Genomic DNA, 18,454 nt, shown 5'->3' on the forward strand with positions numbered 1-18,454 from the left:
CCATGTAAGAGCAGAACCTTTCAGTGGTATGGGATGAGATAGCAGTGATGTCATTGCATGTTGCATGCATGTAGAATAGTATATTGTATGTAATACAATGGTTACACTGGTGACATTTATATACTTTGAAATGGATCTTACAATAGAGAATTTTTATTTCTGTCTCTTTTAAATGCATCTCTTAAATCATCTTTTTTTTAAAGAAAGAACCAGGAAATTATATGGTAGCCATTTGTAGTTGTCATAAGCACTTGTTACATATAAAGATGCCTTTCCTTGAAAGAAGAGCTAAAGTCTTAATGACTGCAAAAAATCACATTGATTCCCTCCCAAGGTTTACACGGGTTTATGGAGACATATTCTGTAATTTACAACTAGACAGTAAGACAAATTTTACATTATGCATGTTTAGCTGTAGCTGACCTGCTGTGCACTGAATAAGAAACTCTAACTAAAATTACAATTATAATTCCAGTATATTACTTGATGTATTAGAATGCTTTACAGGAAGAGTTATAGTACAGTATAGTACATTATAGTACAGTATAGTACAGTATAGTATATTATAGTATCTTTTCAAAAGCATTTTTTAACACATAAACAGAGTTTACCAAGTACCAAAATGACAGATAGATGTCAGATAATCAAGCATATTGTTTCTTTAGCCCCATTAATAAACAGTCTAACTAATATTCACCTTCTTTAACTTAACACTCTAGTTGCAAGTCTGCCATTAAGCTCATGATCTAAAAAAAACGTCCTTCAGTTTCACTTTGACAAAATGTTGTTTATGTATTCTGTACAACAGCCATTTTAGTTAAAATTAGGTGGTGCAGGTGAGTAAAGGCATATGTCGTGTAAACAGTAGTCAGAAGACAGCAAATTCTTTTGGCACCTTCATCCCTTTTCTCTGGATGGGTGCCACACTGTAGCAACACTCAGAGGGATAAAAAGTTTTTAAGCAAGATCCGATTATGGGGGGAACAGACTAAAAATACACAGTGCAAGTAAGATAACATCAAGAGGTTAAAGATACGCATAGTATACAGACACCTGCATTACCCAGAGAACACTGATCTCCTTCAGACAGTCACAAAAACAACAAAAATCATATGACAACCTCTCCAAAATCATTTGATCATTTCTATGCGAAAAAAAAGACCCCTAACCCTCTTCTTTTGAAGTTGCACTGAGGACCCAGCTTGATTACCATTTGAGATTGAACAAGATCTGATGAAAGGTAGAAAAAAAAATGCTGCTGGCAGGTCTCTTCATTACATCTTGGGAGCTGGATTAGACGAAGTATCCAGGGTATTTCTGACAGAGCTACTCTTCTGGGTCTGGATTTAACCCTTTATGTTCCACTTTCACTGCATCACTGCATCTGGGAGCCAGCTGCAGCTCTTTGTATACAGTGTGCAAGTGTGTCTGAGCCTGATTAGGGTCACTAGAGGGTCTGTCTCATTCAATATACAGCTGATTGACCAACTGGAGGGTCACAAAAGTTCAAATAGGCAGGGTCTAAGAAACCCTGGTTTGGAGAGAGCTTGGTTCATGTAGATGACAAAACGCACTTCAAACAGGGTTAGTGACAAAGATATGAAGACATTTCGAGCCATTGAGTTGTCACTGGCTGCTAACAGTTGATGACATCTCATCACTGTAAGTTAGTTTCTATAATACATGAAATTCTGTGCATTTACTTTAAATTAAGAATTTAAGTTGAGAATATGTTCTACATTTAAAACCCTTTGGTGTGCAGCAAAAGAAAAGAAAACCCATGCATCGTGTGTAGCAAACCCAAAGACTACAGAAAGGAAAAGTAAACAAATCGTTCTTTTTTGCTAAAAATGGTTTATTGGACAAGGAAGATTACAAATCTGATCCCTTGATGGTAACCATCAACCATCTGTTTATACAGGCCAACTCCTTAAAATGAATTACCACATGGAAAATATTAGCAACCCAAGAGGGGGGGGGGGGGATACAAATGATCACAACCTAACAAAATATCAAAGACTGCTGAGACAAGCATCAAAACTACATGCACAACAGATAAAGACTAAAAAAAAAAAATGTAATGTTAGGATAGAATAAATAGACTAAATATGACACAAAAAATGTTAAAAGTTTTTCCAAGAAGTTATATCCCAATAAAAACATCTTTAAAGTGTTGCGTACCATTTTTTTTTAAACTACTGGACTGTTTCAGTGTAACATTAAGACAAGTGGGACAAAAAGCAGGTGTGTGTGTGTCTGTGTCTGTGTATCCTAATTATAACCAGTCATCATGTGAATTCACTTTCTGAAGACCAAGGCACTCAACTTTTACATCAAATACTTGTGTACACCAAATTCTGAGCAACTACCACCGCCACTTGCAAACATACAGTACAAAGCAACTTGTTTGGGTTTCAGTTGTGAGTTAAGTGAACTCGAGCAGGTGCAGTAACGTTTTAAATTTGGACATCACGAATACTCAACATTCATTCACACCTATTCAAGTACTGGTCAACAGTACTTTCTGTAGAGGTCATTATGAGTCTTGATCCATTATTTTTTAAACAATATTTTGTAATCAGTCTTTAGAACATACAGTTATAAAGTTAGTGAGAAACACAAACATCTACTCTGAAGATTTTTTTGACCTCTGACTTCTCCTACTGTATTTTACAGTCAGAGGAAGTTAAGTTAGATAAAAGTACACACAGTTAAAACACAAACATGATAAGACTATAAAAGATTGAGTGTACAAGTGACAGACGGAAGCCAGAGTATGGTTTGTGATAGTAGATGAGTGGTCCCCACATTCGACATTTGAAGCATCAGTAGAAACTCGAGTGTTTCCGTGTTTTGTCATCCGTGACTCAACCTTTAGGCTTTCTCCAGTGACTTATAGTATTCTTTCAGCACAGCCCAAGCCTTTGGAGCCATGAAGCCATCAGGAGGATTCTCTCCCTCGCGAGCCATCTTCCGCATACGTGTGCCTGAGATGAAATCATAATCTTGATGGCTGCAATTTGTAAAAAGAAAAAAAAAAAAAGAGAGAGAAAAAGAGTTCTGAGTAACAGACAGACTTCAAATCGATGAAAAGATTCTTATCAACAGGAAAAATGAGCCAACAATAACTGCCTGCTGCTTTGGAATCAAGCACATCGAGGCGTGGGAGCAGGCCAGTTAGCATTTCTGGAAAACACAGTCCAAAGTCCAAATCGCTAAACTCTACATTTCACATGCAGACAATTTCTGACAGCTGATTTATTGGTAACACCTCGCAAATCACTCCGTGGCTGGAGAGATACTGTGACAACCCAGTAAGCACCAGCACGCTATTGCAATGACTGGTTGTAAAATGAGGCCAGTGCAGCTGAGTTTCAACATTTAGGAATTCTTCAAATTCAGCGCGTTGGAGTAGATGTATAATTTATATGCTTGTGTTTAAAACACTTTATGGGTACTTTACTACGCAATGCTGTCTGCCATGGGATCTTTTTTGTTACTACCAGTAGGAGTTGCCAAAGTCTGAATTTTTTAATATTACATGTAAATACATACACACAGGTTATTTAAAAAGTAAAAAAAAAAAAAACATCAGATTAAGATTCCTGTTTGTTTTTCACAATTTAGATCTCTAGAGAAGGTGATACAACTAACAACAAACATCTCCAACAACAATAAATTTACTGTAAAGAAATTAACGATTATGATGCCCAGTAGTAGTACTTTTGGTGTCCCTTCCACCCACTTGTGCTTTTGTATAAGGAAAGAAGCAATATAAAAAAGAAAAAAGGAAAAATAAAGTGTGATACACAGCGTGTTGTTATATCTACTAAAGGTTGTTTTTCCTATCTATAAATTATCCACTTGATTGCCTGGAATAAAAATTTTAGGCTGCTTCCCTACCAATATATTAAAGCATCTTTTATCCAATTCTTTGTGAAACAAAAGACCCAAAATTGAATAAATTAGTGCTACTAACACAACCAAATTCTAACGCACCCATAAATTAATATATTAAAAACTAGTTCAGACAAGTTAAAAAACCTGTATTATCATTTTGGGGTACTACCGTCAAACATCCCAACCAAACTGTCTGTGTGAAGGAATGTGGCTGCCACACATTTCAAATTAAAAACTGTCAGGGAGCTTCTTTCCAATAATCAGATTGTAGATTGTAACTTTCAAACATTCTCTTGTCTACTCCGTCCTCGCTCTCCATGACAGACGGCTTTTCACTGCACTTTCAGTTCACCTCGTTCAGAATAGATTTGAACAACTTTGTTTGAAGCGAGCAGCCAAGGACAGTCTTCATCTAAAACCGGTGCTCAGCGAAGTACTGGCACAAGTTCATTACATCTTCACTAGCCTCGTCTATTACTGTCAGGGATAATCAAGGCAGTTTTAGACATCTTGTTACATTGCATTCGGAGAGGGTCAAAGTCCTGCTGTTTATGAGGGAAAAAAAATTATAATCATTATTACATGACAGAGCACATCAAGTTACTCTGAAACAATGAGAAACTGTGAAGAAGATCCAACAGTTAACATGGCGTGAGGTAAAAGAGCTCCAGGCAAATTCTTCTTACAACATTTTTATACAGTGTCAAATTAGAAACAGCTTACTGTGATCTGAGCCATTACACTTCAGAGAAAGACTGAGGGGTATTGCTGGTGATTAGGATAAGCATCCATATTCCTCCTGAAATCTGGCAAGGCACTGTCAGCGTGCATGAGAGAATGGAATGCCATAAATCTAACAGAGCGAAGACTACAGACTTTGGAAATCCAGTTACCATCTTGCATTTGCTCTCTAGCTTTATCCCTAAAATAATATCAAGCCATTGGGTCAATGAGATTCTATTAAAAAGAAGACAGCAAAGTGTATTTAATGGAGTGATTTACTGATTTTAAATGACATTCTGAAATGTTTTTTAAAAAGTTCACTGAAGGCCAGTGAGATGGTTTTTCATGTTTTCCAACTACAAAGCATATTATATACTCACATATATTTCTATTTGCACTCGAGCCTGTAAGATTTATTGTACTTTTTCACACTAGTCTTAATTAGTATATAACACTGCATTTCACTTTTTACTAGTAAATGTGATAAATAAAAGCTTTAATTTAAGGCTGATGACAACAAACAAACGTCACTGTTTCTTCTCATCTTCAGTCAATAAATAAGACTGACAGTTAGTCGTATTTTTTATAGATTGTAACCCCATTAAAAAAATAAAATAATCCTTCTACATGATAAACAAACTTTTCATCCCAATGTGGAAAAAGGTGACATTCAACAGCCAGAGAGATTTTCTCTTACACACTGATTAAAATCAAATATTTGGTCAGATAACCCATTAAAAACATTTTTAGCAACCCTAAAAGCACTAGATGTTCCTGATCGACAATTTGGTTTGGCCTAAACGTCATAAATATGCATCATGGAAAACAAAGCAAATCTTTTGATTAGTCTGGCCATATTTAGTTTTAACATTCCTGGCCAAACACAGCGAAAGTTACGTAAGCTGATGGCGGAGGCTGCATAAAATCCGGACGAGAGGTAGTGAGATTGCATGATTTTTGTTAGTCATCATGTGCAGTGTCCGTATACAGACTTTAATTAATAGCAGGTCTTTGCAATTTTTGAGAAACTACAAAGCTAATACTAATCCACAAAACCTTTTAACTGTATAAGAAAGAAAAACAATTCCTGTTATTCTTGGCTTGGCATTTTGCTCTAGATCGAAGGGAAGAAGGAAATAAAAAGGATGAAAGGGTTTTTTTTTTTAAAAGACAAGCCTAATGAGTAATTCATTTAGAGAATGTACTTTGTGTTTAGGCTGCTGGTTCTAATTGAACTAAATGAGAGGTATTACTCTGGACTATACAAATATACAAATAAGCCATTTAAGTTAGTGTGAGTGAGTACTGCCACTTTGACTTAAACTATTTCTGTATTCTAAGACCCCAATAAAATGAAAAGACTATGGGAAACAGCTTTAAAATAATAAAATTGTAACATTAACAGCTACTCACTTTTTGGGATCGTAAAAGTCCATTGCTCTTTTGACCTTGTTGTAAGCAGCAACCTTAAAAGGTACAATCTCCAGGGTGATGAGGCCTGGAGCCATGGTGAGGACCTTAGCCCCGTGAGTGGGTTCGTAGAGGTCCTTCCCTGTGTCAGGGTGGGGCATACCTGCGGGGTCTCGGCCCACAATGTAGAAGTTGGCTCCAGCCACCATTCGAGCTCTGCAATGCCACTGAACCTGTGGACGAGGCATAAAAAGAAAGAAGAGCTGTGAATACTATAGCAACATTAAAAACAGAGAAATACCATTTTACCTCACAGAAGTATAAACAAAAAGAAGCAGCAGTATTGAATGACTGATTCATGTTGTGGGCTATGTATTTCTTCCTTCATAGGAGTAGAATATTTGGCTAGGTTAAGCAAAGCGCATCCATGCAAATATATTTTTTACAGCTTAGTTGTTTCTGAGAGGGGAAAAGACTATGTGACTGGTATTACCAGATACTCAAGTTTGCGGCATCGGTATCAGACATGAAAAAGTGGTATAGAGCCATTCCTAATCTTTTTGCAATGTTGTTTTTGTTTGTGTTCAGTCTCCACCCCATTGTATTTGCTGTAGTTGGTGTATAGATTGTGAGCCCCTTGTGCAGTGTGCTGGGAAATCATGTTGCTCTGTTAGTCTCCAAGCAAAGTCTCTTCTATGGCTGCCTGGCTGTAGATACTATAATATCTCACTAACTCAAAATGTGATATAAAGAATTGTGTGGAGTAAAAGTGTATAAGATTAGCTGAGTTGTAAAATAAACAAAAATAAAAGCAGCTACCTTTACTAGTTCACCCAGCCTCCAACTCTTACCCTTAGGAATTTGCATTCACCATAAGCACTGAGGGTCTTTTTCTGTTTCTCATTATCAATAATTGCCTAATCTCTACATTACTGTGTGACAGTTACTAATACCAGTGCCATTAGTTTCCTGCCCTTGTAGATTGTATTTTAGGATCTACAATCAGATTGGGTTGACAAAACAAGTGGAAGTTGCAGGCCTTCAGAGTCTTGCTCAAGAACATTCTGGCAACACTGGAGAGGTAGTTCTAATATTTGCGCGGCAGGCAGACCAAGGGGTATATGTGGTTATTAAAGGGTAAACAAGATCAGAGCAATGAGGCTGGAGCTGAATCTGGCTCTATAAACCTCCCATTCAAAATTACAAACTGAATAAATTCACTGCCAGCCTCCAATCTGCTCTCAATAATTTGTGCTGTAGTTTCCCATTATCGTAACTGAATGATTAAAAGATTCCCAGCCACACAGCTACGCTCAGTCACACAAGGATGTTTGTGTATGGCATGGAAACACTAAACAGAGCGCCTTAAGACAATTGTGAACCCTCCTTCCTGCCATTTTTCACTCTCAAAAATTTGCAGACACCAAGTTTATGACAGCATCATTACTCGCCACTGCAGTCACATTTTTTGTTTCGTGTCAGTTTTGAGGAAGAAATTATGGCTTTGTTTAAAAGAAACCTCAAGCGCTACAAATACAACATTCTTCATAATCATCACCTCAGTTGGCCCGGCATACATCATGGGTGAAGGAAAGATAGCTACGATGGTAGAGTCTGGATTCAGGACACCCTCCTCCAGCACCGCGGCGTGCTGCTTCATGCGCCAGGGCAGCGGCACGTCATCGTCCTTGGTCCAACCTCCCAGCGGGTGGAGCAGCAGAACGGGCCGGCGGTAGCCTCGCTCGATGAGGCGCTTGTGGGTGTCCTGCATCAGAAGAGCATGACCATTGTGGACTGGGTTGCGAAGCTGGAAGGCAAATACAGCATCTAAATAGAGAGAAAGGAGGAGGACGAGAAGGGTTTGTTAGACTGCAACCAAACACATCTGAACACATCTGTACAAAGCAAACAGAAGGCCACAATGTACCCAGAGATAATCAAGCAGCTAAGTGCCCAACCACTGAAACCGCAGTCAAGGACTGAATCACACCAGAGCCTTCTGTCCCATGACTTTCCTACTCTGTCTCTTTTGTTTCCTTGCCAAAGACTAAACAAAAAAAAAAAAACAAGCTGTGTATAAATATTGTGACACTACAGTCTCTCTTGAAGTCCTTGGTCTAAGTTCAGATCACTGTTTTATAGACCTAAAATATAAACAAGGACCAACAGAACTTGGCCTATACCTGCATTCATTTCTTTAAACTTCTGTTTGAGCTCGGTGGGCGTCAGTCGGTACTGATCCAGTCCATCGTTCCAGCAGATCCTGTCCAGAACCTGCAGATCTCCTCCGACCAGCCAGTCCCCACTTTCCATCACCATCTGAAATAGCAGTCACAATGATCATGACAGGGAACACAACTCAAACATAATCCAGACTTAAGACACTGTGGTCCATAAAAACTTCACTGTGCTGGAACCAGGCCAGCGTGAATTCTAATAAAACCCCCAAGTTATTACCCAGTTACAACGGGGAGACACCAGCATAAATCAAAGACTGCGTGTTGTTAAACAGTCAACAAAACTCTGGCATTCCGAGTCTTCTGCACTTGGCCATATCAACTATCTTAATTTCAATAACAGAGCAGAGACCAAATCAGATTGTATTACACAATATAACCTGGTGATGAGCTCATGACCACATTGGAGAAAAAATGTTCCCCTCAAGAGATTAATCCAACAATGTCACAGAAGTGCTCAGGAGGATCCAGGAAAGGCTGCTATTGTTTCAGGCAATATCTTTAGCCTGCCTCTTGTGGCATTTATGAGACCGTAGCTAGAGTTACTGAAAACACTGGCCTGTGCGATGTTAATGTGATACAAAGTGACAATTCTCTACAGGCTGGGTAATAAAAGCAGCACAGCTCCAGCATTGAGATGGAGAAAACTCAAAAACAAATGCCACAAATGAAACCAGAAGTTCGTAGGCATCGCGAAAAGTCGATTTTGGAAGTTGATAAAAAAAGATGTCACTTGGTGTTGTTGACATGTAATTAGTCATGTGAAAAATACAAAAAGAAAAGTCTTTGATATGTATACTTTAGAAACAGTTTCAAAATCAGTAAGTTGTCAACAGTAGAGGTGTCATAGACGTGATGTGATTGCAAAACCTTACGACGGAGCCATGTAGACACATCTAGTTTTCAGGATTGCATTGCGATTTGTTTTCCACGCGCCAATTAATCCAACCTGTCCACTGCTGGCCTGAAAAGACTCATGAGAGATGCTCAACGCCCTTATTCATTGGAGAGATCAACAGCATAGACAGTCACAATTTATTTTCCTAACATAAGTGAATGGAAAATCTAATGTCTGCGTGGATATATCAAAGAAGCATGCCTACACATACACATGTGCCCTGTTTAACCGTTATAAGTGCCCCAGGGCTTCACATGTGAAAAGGGCCCTGGCCAAATAAACAGCCACTACACCATAGTTTCCGATGAAGGGGGCTCTTGTCTGAGTGACGAACAGGTAAACAGGAAACAGTGGATTAACTACATGTAATATGGAGCAGGTCGTTTCTGGTTGGAAAGAGACGGGATAAAAAAAAAAGTTGCAGCTACCAGCGCAGAGGTGTGTTGACAGACTGGCTCCGGTGCGGGGAGTTAAAACATACACTTATGTATACGTACACACACTCTTTAATGAGTGACACCTTAATCACAGCAAGCTGAACACACATGTTCAGCTGTGACAGGTTAAAGTGGATAAAGACTGACAGTTGTGGAAATACAGAGCACTCAGCATGTGTTTAAAGCCAGCGCTGGGCCATCAGGTGTTGACACTGGAAAGTCATGGTACCAATTTATGAAAACTGGCAGCCTCTTGTATCGTAAAACACATTACAAAGCCAGATTTAATCATGAACAAGGTGAGACAAATAAAGATATCTGCTGAGATTAACAATGTCTACCAACTGTGGTGAAATATTGAGACAGCTGTAGGCTAGTGTTCCAGTTAATCTCCATCCAGAATTTTTAGCAGCACATGGCTTTAAAATGAGCCAGTGAGGTTTACAGTAACTCTGACCCCAGGGAGTGAAATCACGAAATACCACATAGGTTGCCATTAGTTTTGTCTTGCACCTTTGCCAATATACAAGAGGCCAACCAACTGCACTGATCCTGAAAAGAATGGGCTTTAAACTTAGCTGGACAAACAGCTATTAAAAGTAACCTTGCACTCCCAGTCCACACAGATGGGCTTATAAAGAGGCAATCTTTGTCTGCAACACTAGACAGTTTTCCAACTTTTTCCAGCTACAAGCCACAATGCCACTTTTTCGCAGGGTGTGCAAGGATCATTTCAGGACGTTATCTCGCCACCGAGTCTACCTGGGTCCCACAGCAGTCGATAGGAGACAGATGGAAACAATTCCCGGGTATATTTGGAGAAGGGTTGGGCGAGCGGAAAGGTGGAAGCTGGCAGGGATTGCGCAGCCTGTTGAGCCGTGCAGCACATTCTAAAACACATTTGGTGGAGGCTGAGCGAGAGACTCAGCATCCAAATATAACACCTGCAAAACGAGGGTGGACCAAGAAGATCAAGTGATTACACTGGGCGTCCTGACAGACTGTGAGAAAAGCTTGGTCCTCCACCTATTCAGTCTTTCCATAAGCAATGTGAAAAGGCCAGCTCGGATCTGTGTTCTATCAGTGCCGAATCCAGGGAGGCAGTTTGCTTTCACATGCAGATTGTTTATCACATAGCACACTGAGACAGACTGTCTGCAGCTCTGTGATGCTGCTCAGTACTTTTCCCCCCCAAGGTCGAGCTCTAGGCTTTCTATAGCATTTCCAACATATAAGCCTCAGTTCTTGGACAATCAAAACTGTGACCCTGACCCTGAACATAATATGTACCTTGATGTACGGGTGGTCCTTGCAGGTGGTGCCCCACTGGCGAGCGCAACGTTCTTCTTTGCGGTGTTCGTAAAACTCGGGGTTGCGAAGGATGGCCACTCGTCTGCCCTCGTAGACCAAGGCTATAGCGGTCACGCCGTCTAAACGGTCTTTATCTGCAGTAGACACCGGCAACACCACCGGCACGGACAGGTTGATGACTCCACCTGAGACAGTTGGAGAAACGAGAACATTTTTATGAGGGGAAAAGGCATATTTAGGCCGAAAGAAAATACATTACACCTGCAATTAATCTGCTGGTCGTTTGCTTAAATAATTAAAAGGACCAGTGTGTAGGATTTAGTGGCATATGGCTCTGCTGCTTCACCCTCCCCTTTCAGGCACAAAAGAGAAACTATGGTGGCCCGCAAAACATGCAAAAAATGCAAATGGTCTTCTCTAGAGCCAGTGTTTGGTTTGTCCCTTCTGGGCTACTGTAGAAACACCTATGAATATTATATTATATTACTGCCCATTGATCCTGCTAAATGTTACACACTGGACCTGTGATTGTTTTGTCTAACAAATGTCAGAAAATAGTAAAACATGCCTTTTATTTCCCAAAGCCAAATTGACATATTTCTTGCTTGTTCACTCCAAAACCCAAAGATATCCAGTTTAAAATCAAGTATTGTTCAGGGATATATCAGGTGATATAAATGCAATGTATTTACCATAAGCATGACTAAAAAAAAAACAACCAAATTCTCACATCCAAGAAAAAACAGAGAATATTGGCATTGTTGCCTCATAAATGACTGACCTTGACTGACAATCAATTATTGTTGTCAATCAACAAATAAAGAATTAACTAAATGCTTCAGCGCTAAAATATCTGGTGAGTTATCACCCTTTTTGTCTTCTGATTCCACAGAGTACGCAAAGAGCACAGTCCTCCAATTCAAGCTACATTAAAAGGCCCACTAGTAGCACTCCGGAGGAATGTTTTTGCACGGACTTTCGAGGCAATGGGATACACAGTCCTGTCGCACATCAAGATGCGAAGAAGACAACTTTTCTTTTTATATAAATCCGCTTTGCAAATAAATCCGTTAAACGCAATTAGCTAGCATCCAAAGAGGAAAACAATGTATTTTAATGGGAAACTGTGTGAACTTTTTTTTTTGTTTACAAGGAAACTGCACAGGACACCTTTACTATCAACGATCCCAGAAAAAACTATGTAAAGGATCCCAATGCAAAAGAACTGGGACACTGAAAACAGACATCTAACAAAAGGCGGGTTAAAATGTTCAAAAGGTTAGGTATCAACAAAACAGCTCAACCATTCTAATTAAGTTTCCATTCTGTACCCCTTCAGGCTAAATGTGGAATATACAGCTAAACCACAGGCTACAGTGAGACTTCAAGGCCGCAATTTAAGAAGCTAGTGGAGAAAAAAAATCCCCTCTTAAGCTAAGCTGGATCTTGACCTTTCTCCTTCTTTGATTTGGGCTGCGTAGTGACAGCGTTCTGTTGGCGAGTTCATTTTGTTGAAAACGTTTGGACCGGCACGCTTTTCACATCACATCAGATCAAATGCAGTGGAAACAGGAGGGAACGCTGACTGTTGCTGCCCCAACCCTCCCTGTGGACCCTCTTGTCGTCCCCTATGTCACAGCGTAGAGCTTACAGCTGGTTCCAATAATGCACACTCGTAAGACTGCCAAATGTCCGAGAGAGAGAGAGAGAGAGAGAGAGAGAGAGACACGAGCTTGAATTCGGGTCTGTTTATTTTTTGTGACTATTTGATTAGTCAAACATGCCGTTTGCTCCTTCCCAACCAGTTTTACTGTTAAAGTGTGGGCGATGAGTCCTTTCACTGTCAAATCCCTGGAAGGAAGTGAAAATGGACAAATGGCGGTGTGTGGTGTCAATCAATAAAGACGTCTCTTCCTCTGTGACTCTCTTCCTCCAGACAAACAGGAAAAGTGGAATCAACACTTTTCACATCAATATATATTTCTGCCTCAGTCTGTCTAGACAGCTCAGTTTCTCAAGCTAGCTATCTTTCTGAGGAAAGAACTTAAATCATCTGTGATTTCTTTTTAAGTTGTAAGAATTTGATGGTTTTATCCTTCAGTGAGGACAGCAAATATAATATATACCTGTCAAACTCTGAAAATGAAATACAGGCTACGTCAACTTTCAATTTGCTTAATGTATTTTTCATTTTACTGTGTGTATGCAACAAAATATTTGGCATAACAACACACAGCTGAGGTTTAAGTGGTCTTATGGGCAATAAAAATAAATTGACTTTTTCTTGGAATTTCAAACAATACATGCGAAATTGCTGTAATTACACCAAGAGACTCACCCAGTAGGATATTCATTTTCTAAAAAGTGCCAAAAAGAAAAAAACATTCCTGAGACTTGCAAATGAGCTTACTTCACCAACATTATATACAACACCATGATTCTTTAAATTCTGCATTAAAATCCACTTATGATGGATGTGTCATTCTGCCACCAAGCCAAGTTGTACATCACTGCTGTATAATGAAGCACTTCAACCTTTATTCAAGCCTCTCAGCACATCCAGCAGTACAATATATGCATTGCAGTTTACTGGGACACATGCAGGGAGTATTTGCTAATCTAATTTAATGCTCCATTTAATCAGCGAGGAGAACCCAAAGAGCTTCTGGCTCTGTCGTGGTTAAAGTTTGAAGTTCATAAGTGTCAAATGATACAGTATGAATTAACCCTTCGGCTAGGAGCTCTCAAGTAAGCTGAAAAGAATAGGTTAACTGAGTGACACATCTTGGTGCTCATAGTGTTTCAAGCATATATGGAGGACATTACAGTGATGGTAGCACCAGAAAGTTATTTACAAGTATAACATTTGCACTTACGTCTGGTTGTAAGAAATGTGTCCCAAGTCCATTTTGTGAGCACTCATCTCCATCTAGTGCCCTTTCTCAAGTATAGCAACACAATTTTCCAATGGAGCTTTAACGTTTACATTTTTCTTAAAAACGTGAACATCTTACCATCCAGCAGACAGTCAAAATGAAGACACTGCAAATACTCTCTCTCTCTCATGAAGCCATTCAGAGGAGTGGCCCAGCCTTCGGCCAGCACCTGCACCCACTGCATGTCCACCTGAGGGTCATACACACAGTCACATAGAGTGAGTTACATATTGACCAACAACTTATCATATATGTAGAGCAAATAAAAGGATATTGGTAAACTGTGAATAGATAAATTACTAATAACTCCTCTATATACAGTATATACAGTGGCTATCAATTATTATTATTCTAGCTTCATTTGTTTATCTAAATTAAAAAGAAAATCAGGAGCACCTTTCCAATCTGCACAGCAGGCAGGGTCTCTGCATCAGCCTTCGCCAGGTCCAGTTTATTCTCCTGAACATACAGCTCCTTCACCTCATAAGATGCATCAACAGGAACTATATCCTGAAAAATCAACAGAATGTGAAATTAATAAATGTTGAATAAATCTATACAAAACCTCCCACATAATCAAAACTTTGGCAAAGGTGTTTTATTCACTAAATAAATACTGATTTACATAATTCAATGTAAATGCCAACATTCATAAAAATATAAGGTGTTACTGCCCCCTAGTGGTCAATAATGAATGATGGCACTATTGTATGTATCAAGTATAAACTTCAAGCTTCTAGTTTAAATATTCTTTAAAAGGTTATTTATATATATATATATATATATAGATATATAGATAGATAGATAGATAGCTAGCTAGATCTTTTCAGTTTCTATTTGGGACACTTTCATATGTAGTCCAAATCAGATACATGTCAGATTTGTGACCTCAGTGTTATATCAGAATTCATGTGACTTTTTGTGGACTTTTTGTGGACATTTTGTGAAGGGCAAATTTGTCCCTAAGGATATCTGAACATTGCATGGCAGCCATAGCAACCCGTTTGGTGGATATTTTCTAATCTCTGTGAATTAATGGTTTATAATCATTCAAACCAACGTTGGTGCTTGTTGGAAAGACTAATAAAGATGGTTTTGATGAATTTGATTTAATTTTATTTCAGTCCAGTTTGAAATGTGTCCACCATTATCTGCTGGTCTGCGACACCTAGTGGCAAGTGATATATATAACCTTTAAAAGGGACATAACCAGTAGAAAAAAAACATGCAGTTAATCATAAACATGATACACATATTTTGAACATGTCAAAGCAGGATATTTCTCCCCCTCACCCTCTCCTGAAGCAGGTCAATAAGCTGTTGTATGCACTCATTCACACTGCAGGAGTCAGTCTTTAGCACCAGCTCTGGAGCCTCTGGCTTCTCGTACTCTGAGTCAATTCCAGTGAAACCTGATAAAGTAAAGAGAATGAAATGCACAATGTGAACTTAAGCTTCTATCCAAAATATACAACACCTAACTGACGTGAAGAACCATGCTTATTTTTGTTCTATTTGTAATTAACAACAGCGCTTGTAAATATTATTTTAAATTTTAAAAAATGTCCCTCTTGATTTGAAGTCAGGAAATATCCAGTGATTTGAAAACAATGCTTTAAGTTATAATTAATCAGAAATCTTCATGGGGAGATTCAGAGAACTGTTCAGGACCAAATTCCATCCAATTAAAAAACAACCTCTTAAAACAGAATAGACTCTAACAAAGGTCAATCTGCTCTACAGAAATGAAACAAAGCACAGGAAACTGAATGAAGATCACCCCAACGTGATAAGAAACGGTTCCTCTAACAATGATGCATCCGTTTTATTGTCACTGTCATGTTCTTTCTGTGTAATTTGATATGATAAGGATCAGCACTTAAAGAAAGAGTGAGAAATTATGATAATGGAATGTGCCAGAACAGCAGAAGTCAAACTAAAGAAAATGGAAATGCATTGCACGTGTGTCTACTGAGCTACAGATCACTTTTTTTAACTTGCAGATTTGCCCTCTGTTCTGGAATTACAAAAGTCTCTTGTATGTATGAGTACTATGTGACTGCTGTCACTGTATTATCAGTCCAAGTATGAGCCACGACAGTCTTGATCACATAACAGATTACAAGAAGCCAGGACTTGAATCTACTGATGCACATAAACAGTATTAAACTACACTCCACCTCTTATCTCGCCCGCTCTTGCTCGCTTGTACAAGCCCTTCACATCCCTCTGCTCACAGACATCCAGTGGAGCGTCCACAAACACCTCAAAGAAAGGCAGCCCTGCAGCCTCGTGGATCTTCCTGGCATTGAGACGGTCCTGAAACACACAGTGAGACACACATGATTTAGATTAAGAGTTAGTGTAAGATAGCATAATTGTAAATTGTATTAATTTTCTGCTGCAATAGGACACAATTCACCGCAGTGTGCAATAAATTAGTTCCTGCTGCAGCTCAGAATTGGCTTCCAGTAACAGACAGTGAATGTAAAAACATTAAATCGCTAATCAATCATTCCTCAGAGTCCTTTATAGTAATAAGAAATAAAATAACAGTTGTAGCACTGCATATGGTGTAATCCAGTATTTATAGTTATGTTTTGCAAATCTTATTCGGTTTTTATTAAAATAATAAAACAGCTCAATTCTCGTTTCACTTCAGTCCTATTCAAATGTATTTGCGTAGTGCCAAATTATAGCAGAAGTTATAAGGCAGATTCAGACTGTTCTCTTTAAAATTATGCTGAGTATGTTCAAAATTCAGGACAAGAACATATAAAATCCTGTCTTCAGAAGCTCAACTTCCAAAAGTATCGTTGGATCTGGACTCATCAGTCTCAGCTGGATAATGATGATGCACAGTGACATGAGCAGTAACGTCATGATTATCAACCCAAGCATCAAGTAATCTGAAAACAGATGTAAAAGTTACAATGCTCTAAAGCACTATCCCGTTAGTGCCAATTTCCTTTCAGCCTAGAACAAAACTCTGCACAGAAGGCCAACACTTTATCTAAAAGTGGTTGAATAAAGGTTGTGTAACAAAACGAGAGACACATTTACTAGTGTATCAGTGAGGTCCAGCCACATTTATCCCCGTCATCAGTCGTTTCTCTCATCCAACCGCTGGGGCTTTTTTTGGAGAGTCACTCACCCTGCTGTAGGGAGAGATGAAACTGGCGATGCAGACCAGCCCGGCATCAGCAAAAAGCCGGGCCACCTCAGCAATGCGTCGAATGTTCTCTTCACGGTCCTCCGGGCTGAAGCCTAGGTTCTTGTTCAGCCCCTGACGGATGTTGTCCCCATCCAGTGTGTAGCAGGGGATACCGTGACACACCAGGTACTCCTCCAGAGCCATGCTCACTGTGGTCTTCCCTGCACCGGACAAACCTTGGCACGGAGGGAAACAACAGCCTTGTGAAACAGCTAGAAGGTGACACGCAGGGTGCAGAAGGCACACCCAGACATTTTGTTTTGAGGAATCAAAGCTGCTGATATTTCATAACCTACCACTCAGCCAAACCGTGCATCCCCTGAAGCCTCCTCTTGTGCCCACAACTTGCCCGCGCTTGTTTCGGCTGACATGATGAGCTTGATAGGTGACATTAGTGGCACGTTGCATTCCCTGGAAATGATACAGACACATTTACAGTTCAGCTTCAGTCAGTTCAGCCCACTTGCCGCCCTATAACACAACTTGGAAAATGTATGTAGAGCTGAAAGTAATGTTTATTTTCATTACCTATTCATCTATTGGCTGTTTTCTCAATTAGCCATTTTAATTACAAAAGTCATAAAACTTTTACCATCACATATGACTATGACAAGGCTTCACATCCTGATTTTAAGAATGCAGGCCTTTGAACAATGGCTGAAACACTCATCTATTAACAAAACTGTTGTCGACTCATTAGTTCATCGACTCTTGATAACTAAATCCTGTAAATACTGCACCTGAGAGTTGGAGTGAAGTGAAGGTTATGCAAACAGTATCTCGCTGCCAACGACGCTGAAACCATGAAGGCTCACGTCGATGTTGGCAAAGTTGTCAGGGCATAACGCAAACAGTTGCTTTATAACCGCATAAGCAGTTGACCGATTAGCCACTTTTATTTGTTTTTATTTTATTTATTTTTTTCAGCCACGGCGCTGCTAGCAACCGAGGCGTTAAATGCAGAGCTAGCATTACTGTACGGCAGTATGATAATGAGCTAGTTAGCCGGTGTCTCACCAGTTAGCCCGTTAGCTCATTAGGCAGACGGACATGATGAATGGGTGCGTTGGATTTACACAACTCGGCCAAAGAAAACTCACCCAGTTCTCGGGAGCGTTGCTTAGCTTCTGTTTCTTGTTCGAGTTGCCGTACGTCTCCATGGGTGGCAGCAGTCAGCGCCTGATGCAACACGCTACTTGTTTTAAAGCTCACACCAAAAAAAAGACTAATAGTAGCTAGTACAGGTATTTCTCTTTATTTATGTATTTTTTTTTGTGCACAGGTATCTCCAATGAATGGAGGAGCCCGAAGCCGAGGAGCCGAGCAGGCTGGCACAGCAACCGGGAAGAGCTTTCCCCAGCAGCCACGTCACCGGCGACGGGATGACG

The 18,454-nt window shown here is 39.6% G+C and overlaps 1 protein-coding gene across 1 annotated transcript; it reads right to left on the bottom strand.

The window, feature by feature from the left end:
- Positions 1–1,862: 1,862 nt before the first annotated feature.
- papss1 (3'-phosphoadenosine 5'-phosphosulfate synthase 1) lies at positions 1,863–18,446 on the bottom strand. Its single transcript, XM_035660647.1, has 12 exons — positions 18,167–18,446; positions 17,363–17,477; positions 17,007–17,242; positions 16,033–16,171; positions 15,146–15,264; positions 14,249–14,362; positions 13,931–14,042; positions 10,896–11,101; positions 8,217–8,352; positions 7,592–7,860; positions 6,037–6,266; positions 1,863–3,013 (listed from the first exon to the last, which is right to left on the bottom strand). Exons 1-12 carry the CDS (start codon positions 18,224–18,226, stop codon positions 2,875–2,877), a joined length of 1,875 nt encoding a protein of 624 aa, XP_035516540.1. The 5' UTR covers positions 18,227–18,446; the 3' UTR covers positions 1,863–2,874.
- Between the last annotated feature and the right edge of the window lie 8 nt (positions 18,447–18,454).

This window comes from Morone saxatilis, unplaced genomic scaffold (genome assembly GCF_004916995.1).
Source record: "Morone saxatilis isolate NCDOM2014 unplaced genomic scaffold, NCSU_SB_2.0 Contig17, whole genome shotgun sequence".
Taxonomy (NCBI): Eukaryota; Metazoa; Chordata; class Actinopteri; family Moronidae; genus Morone; species Morone saxatilis.

Bases quoted from the DNA above. Each gene is read 5' to 3' on its own strand.
- papss1 (XM_035660647.1), bottom strand. From the start codon at position 18,226: ATGGAGACGTACGGCAACTCGAACAAGAAACAGAAGCTAAGCAACGCT. The intron at 17,243-17,362 runs GTAGGTTATGAA...CTCCGTGCCAAG, and splicing joins ATGCACGGTTTGGCTGAGTG to GTTTGTCCGGTGCAGGGAAG. The intron at 6,267-7,591 runs GTGATGATTATG...CCTCGTCCACAG, and splicing joins TGTATGCCGGGCCAACTGAG to GTTCAGTGGCATTGCAGAGC.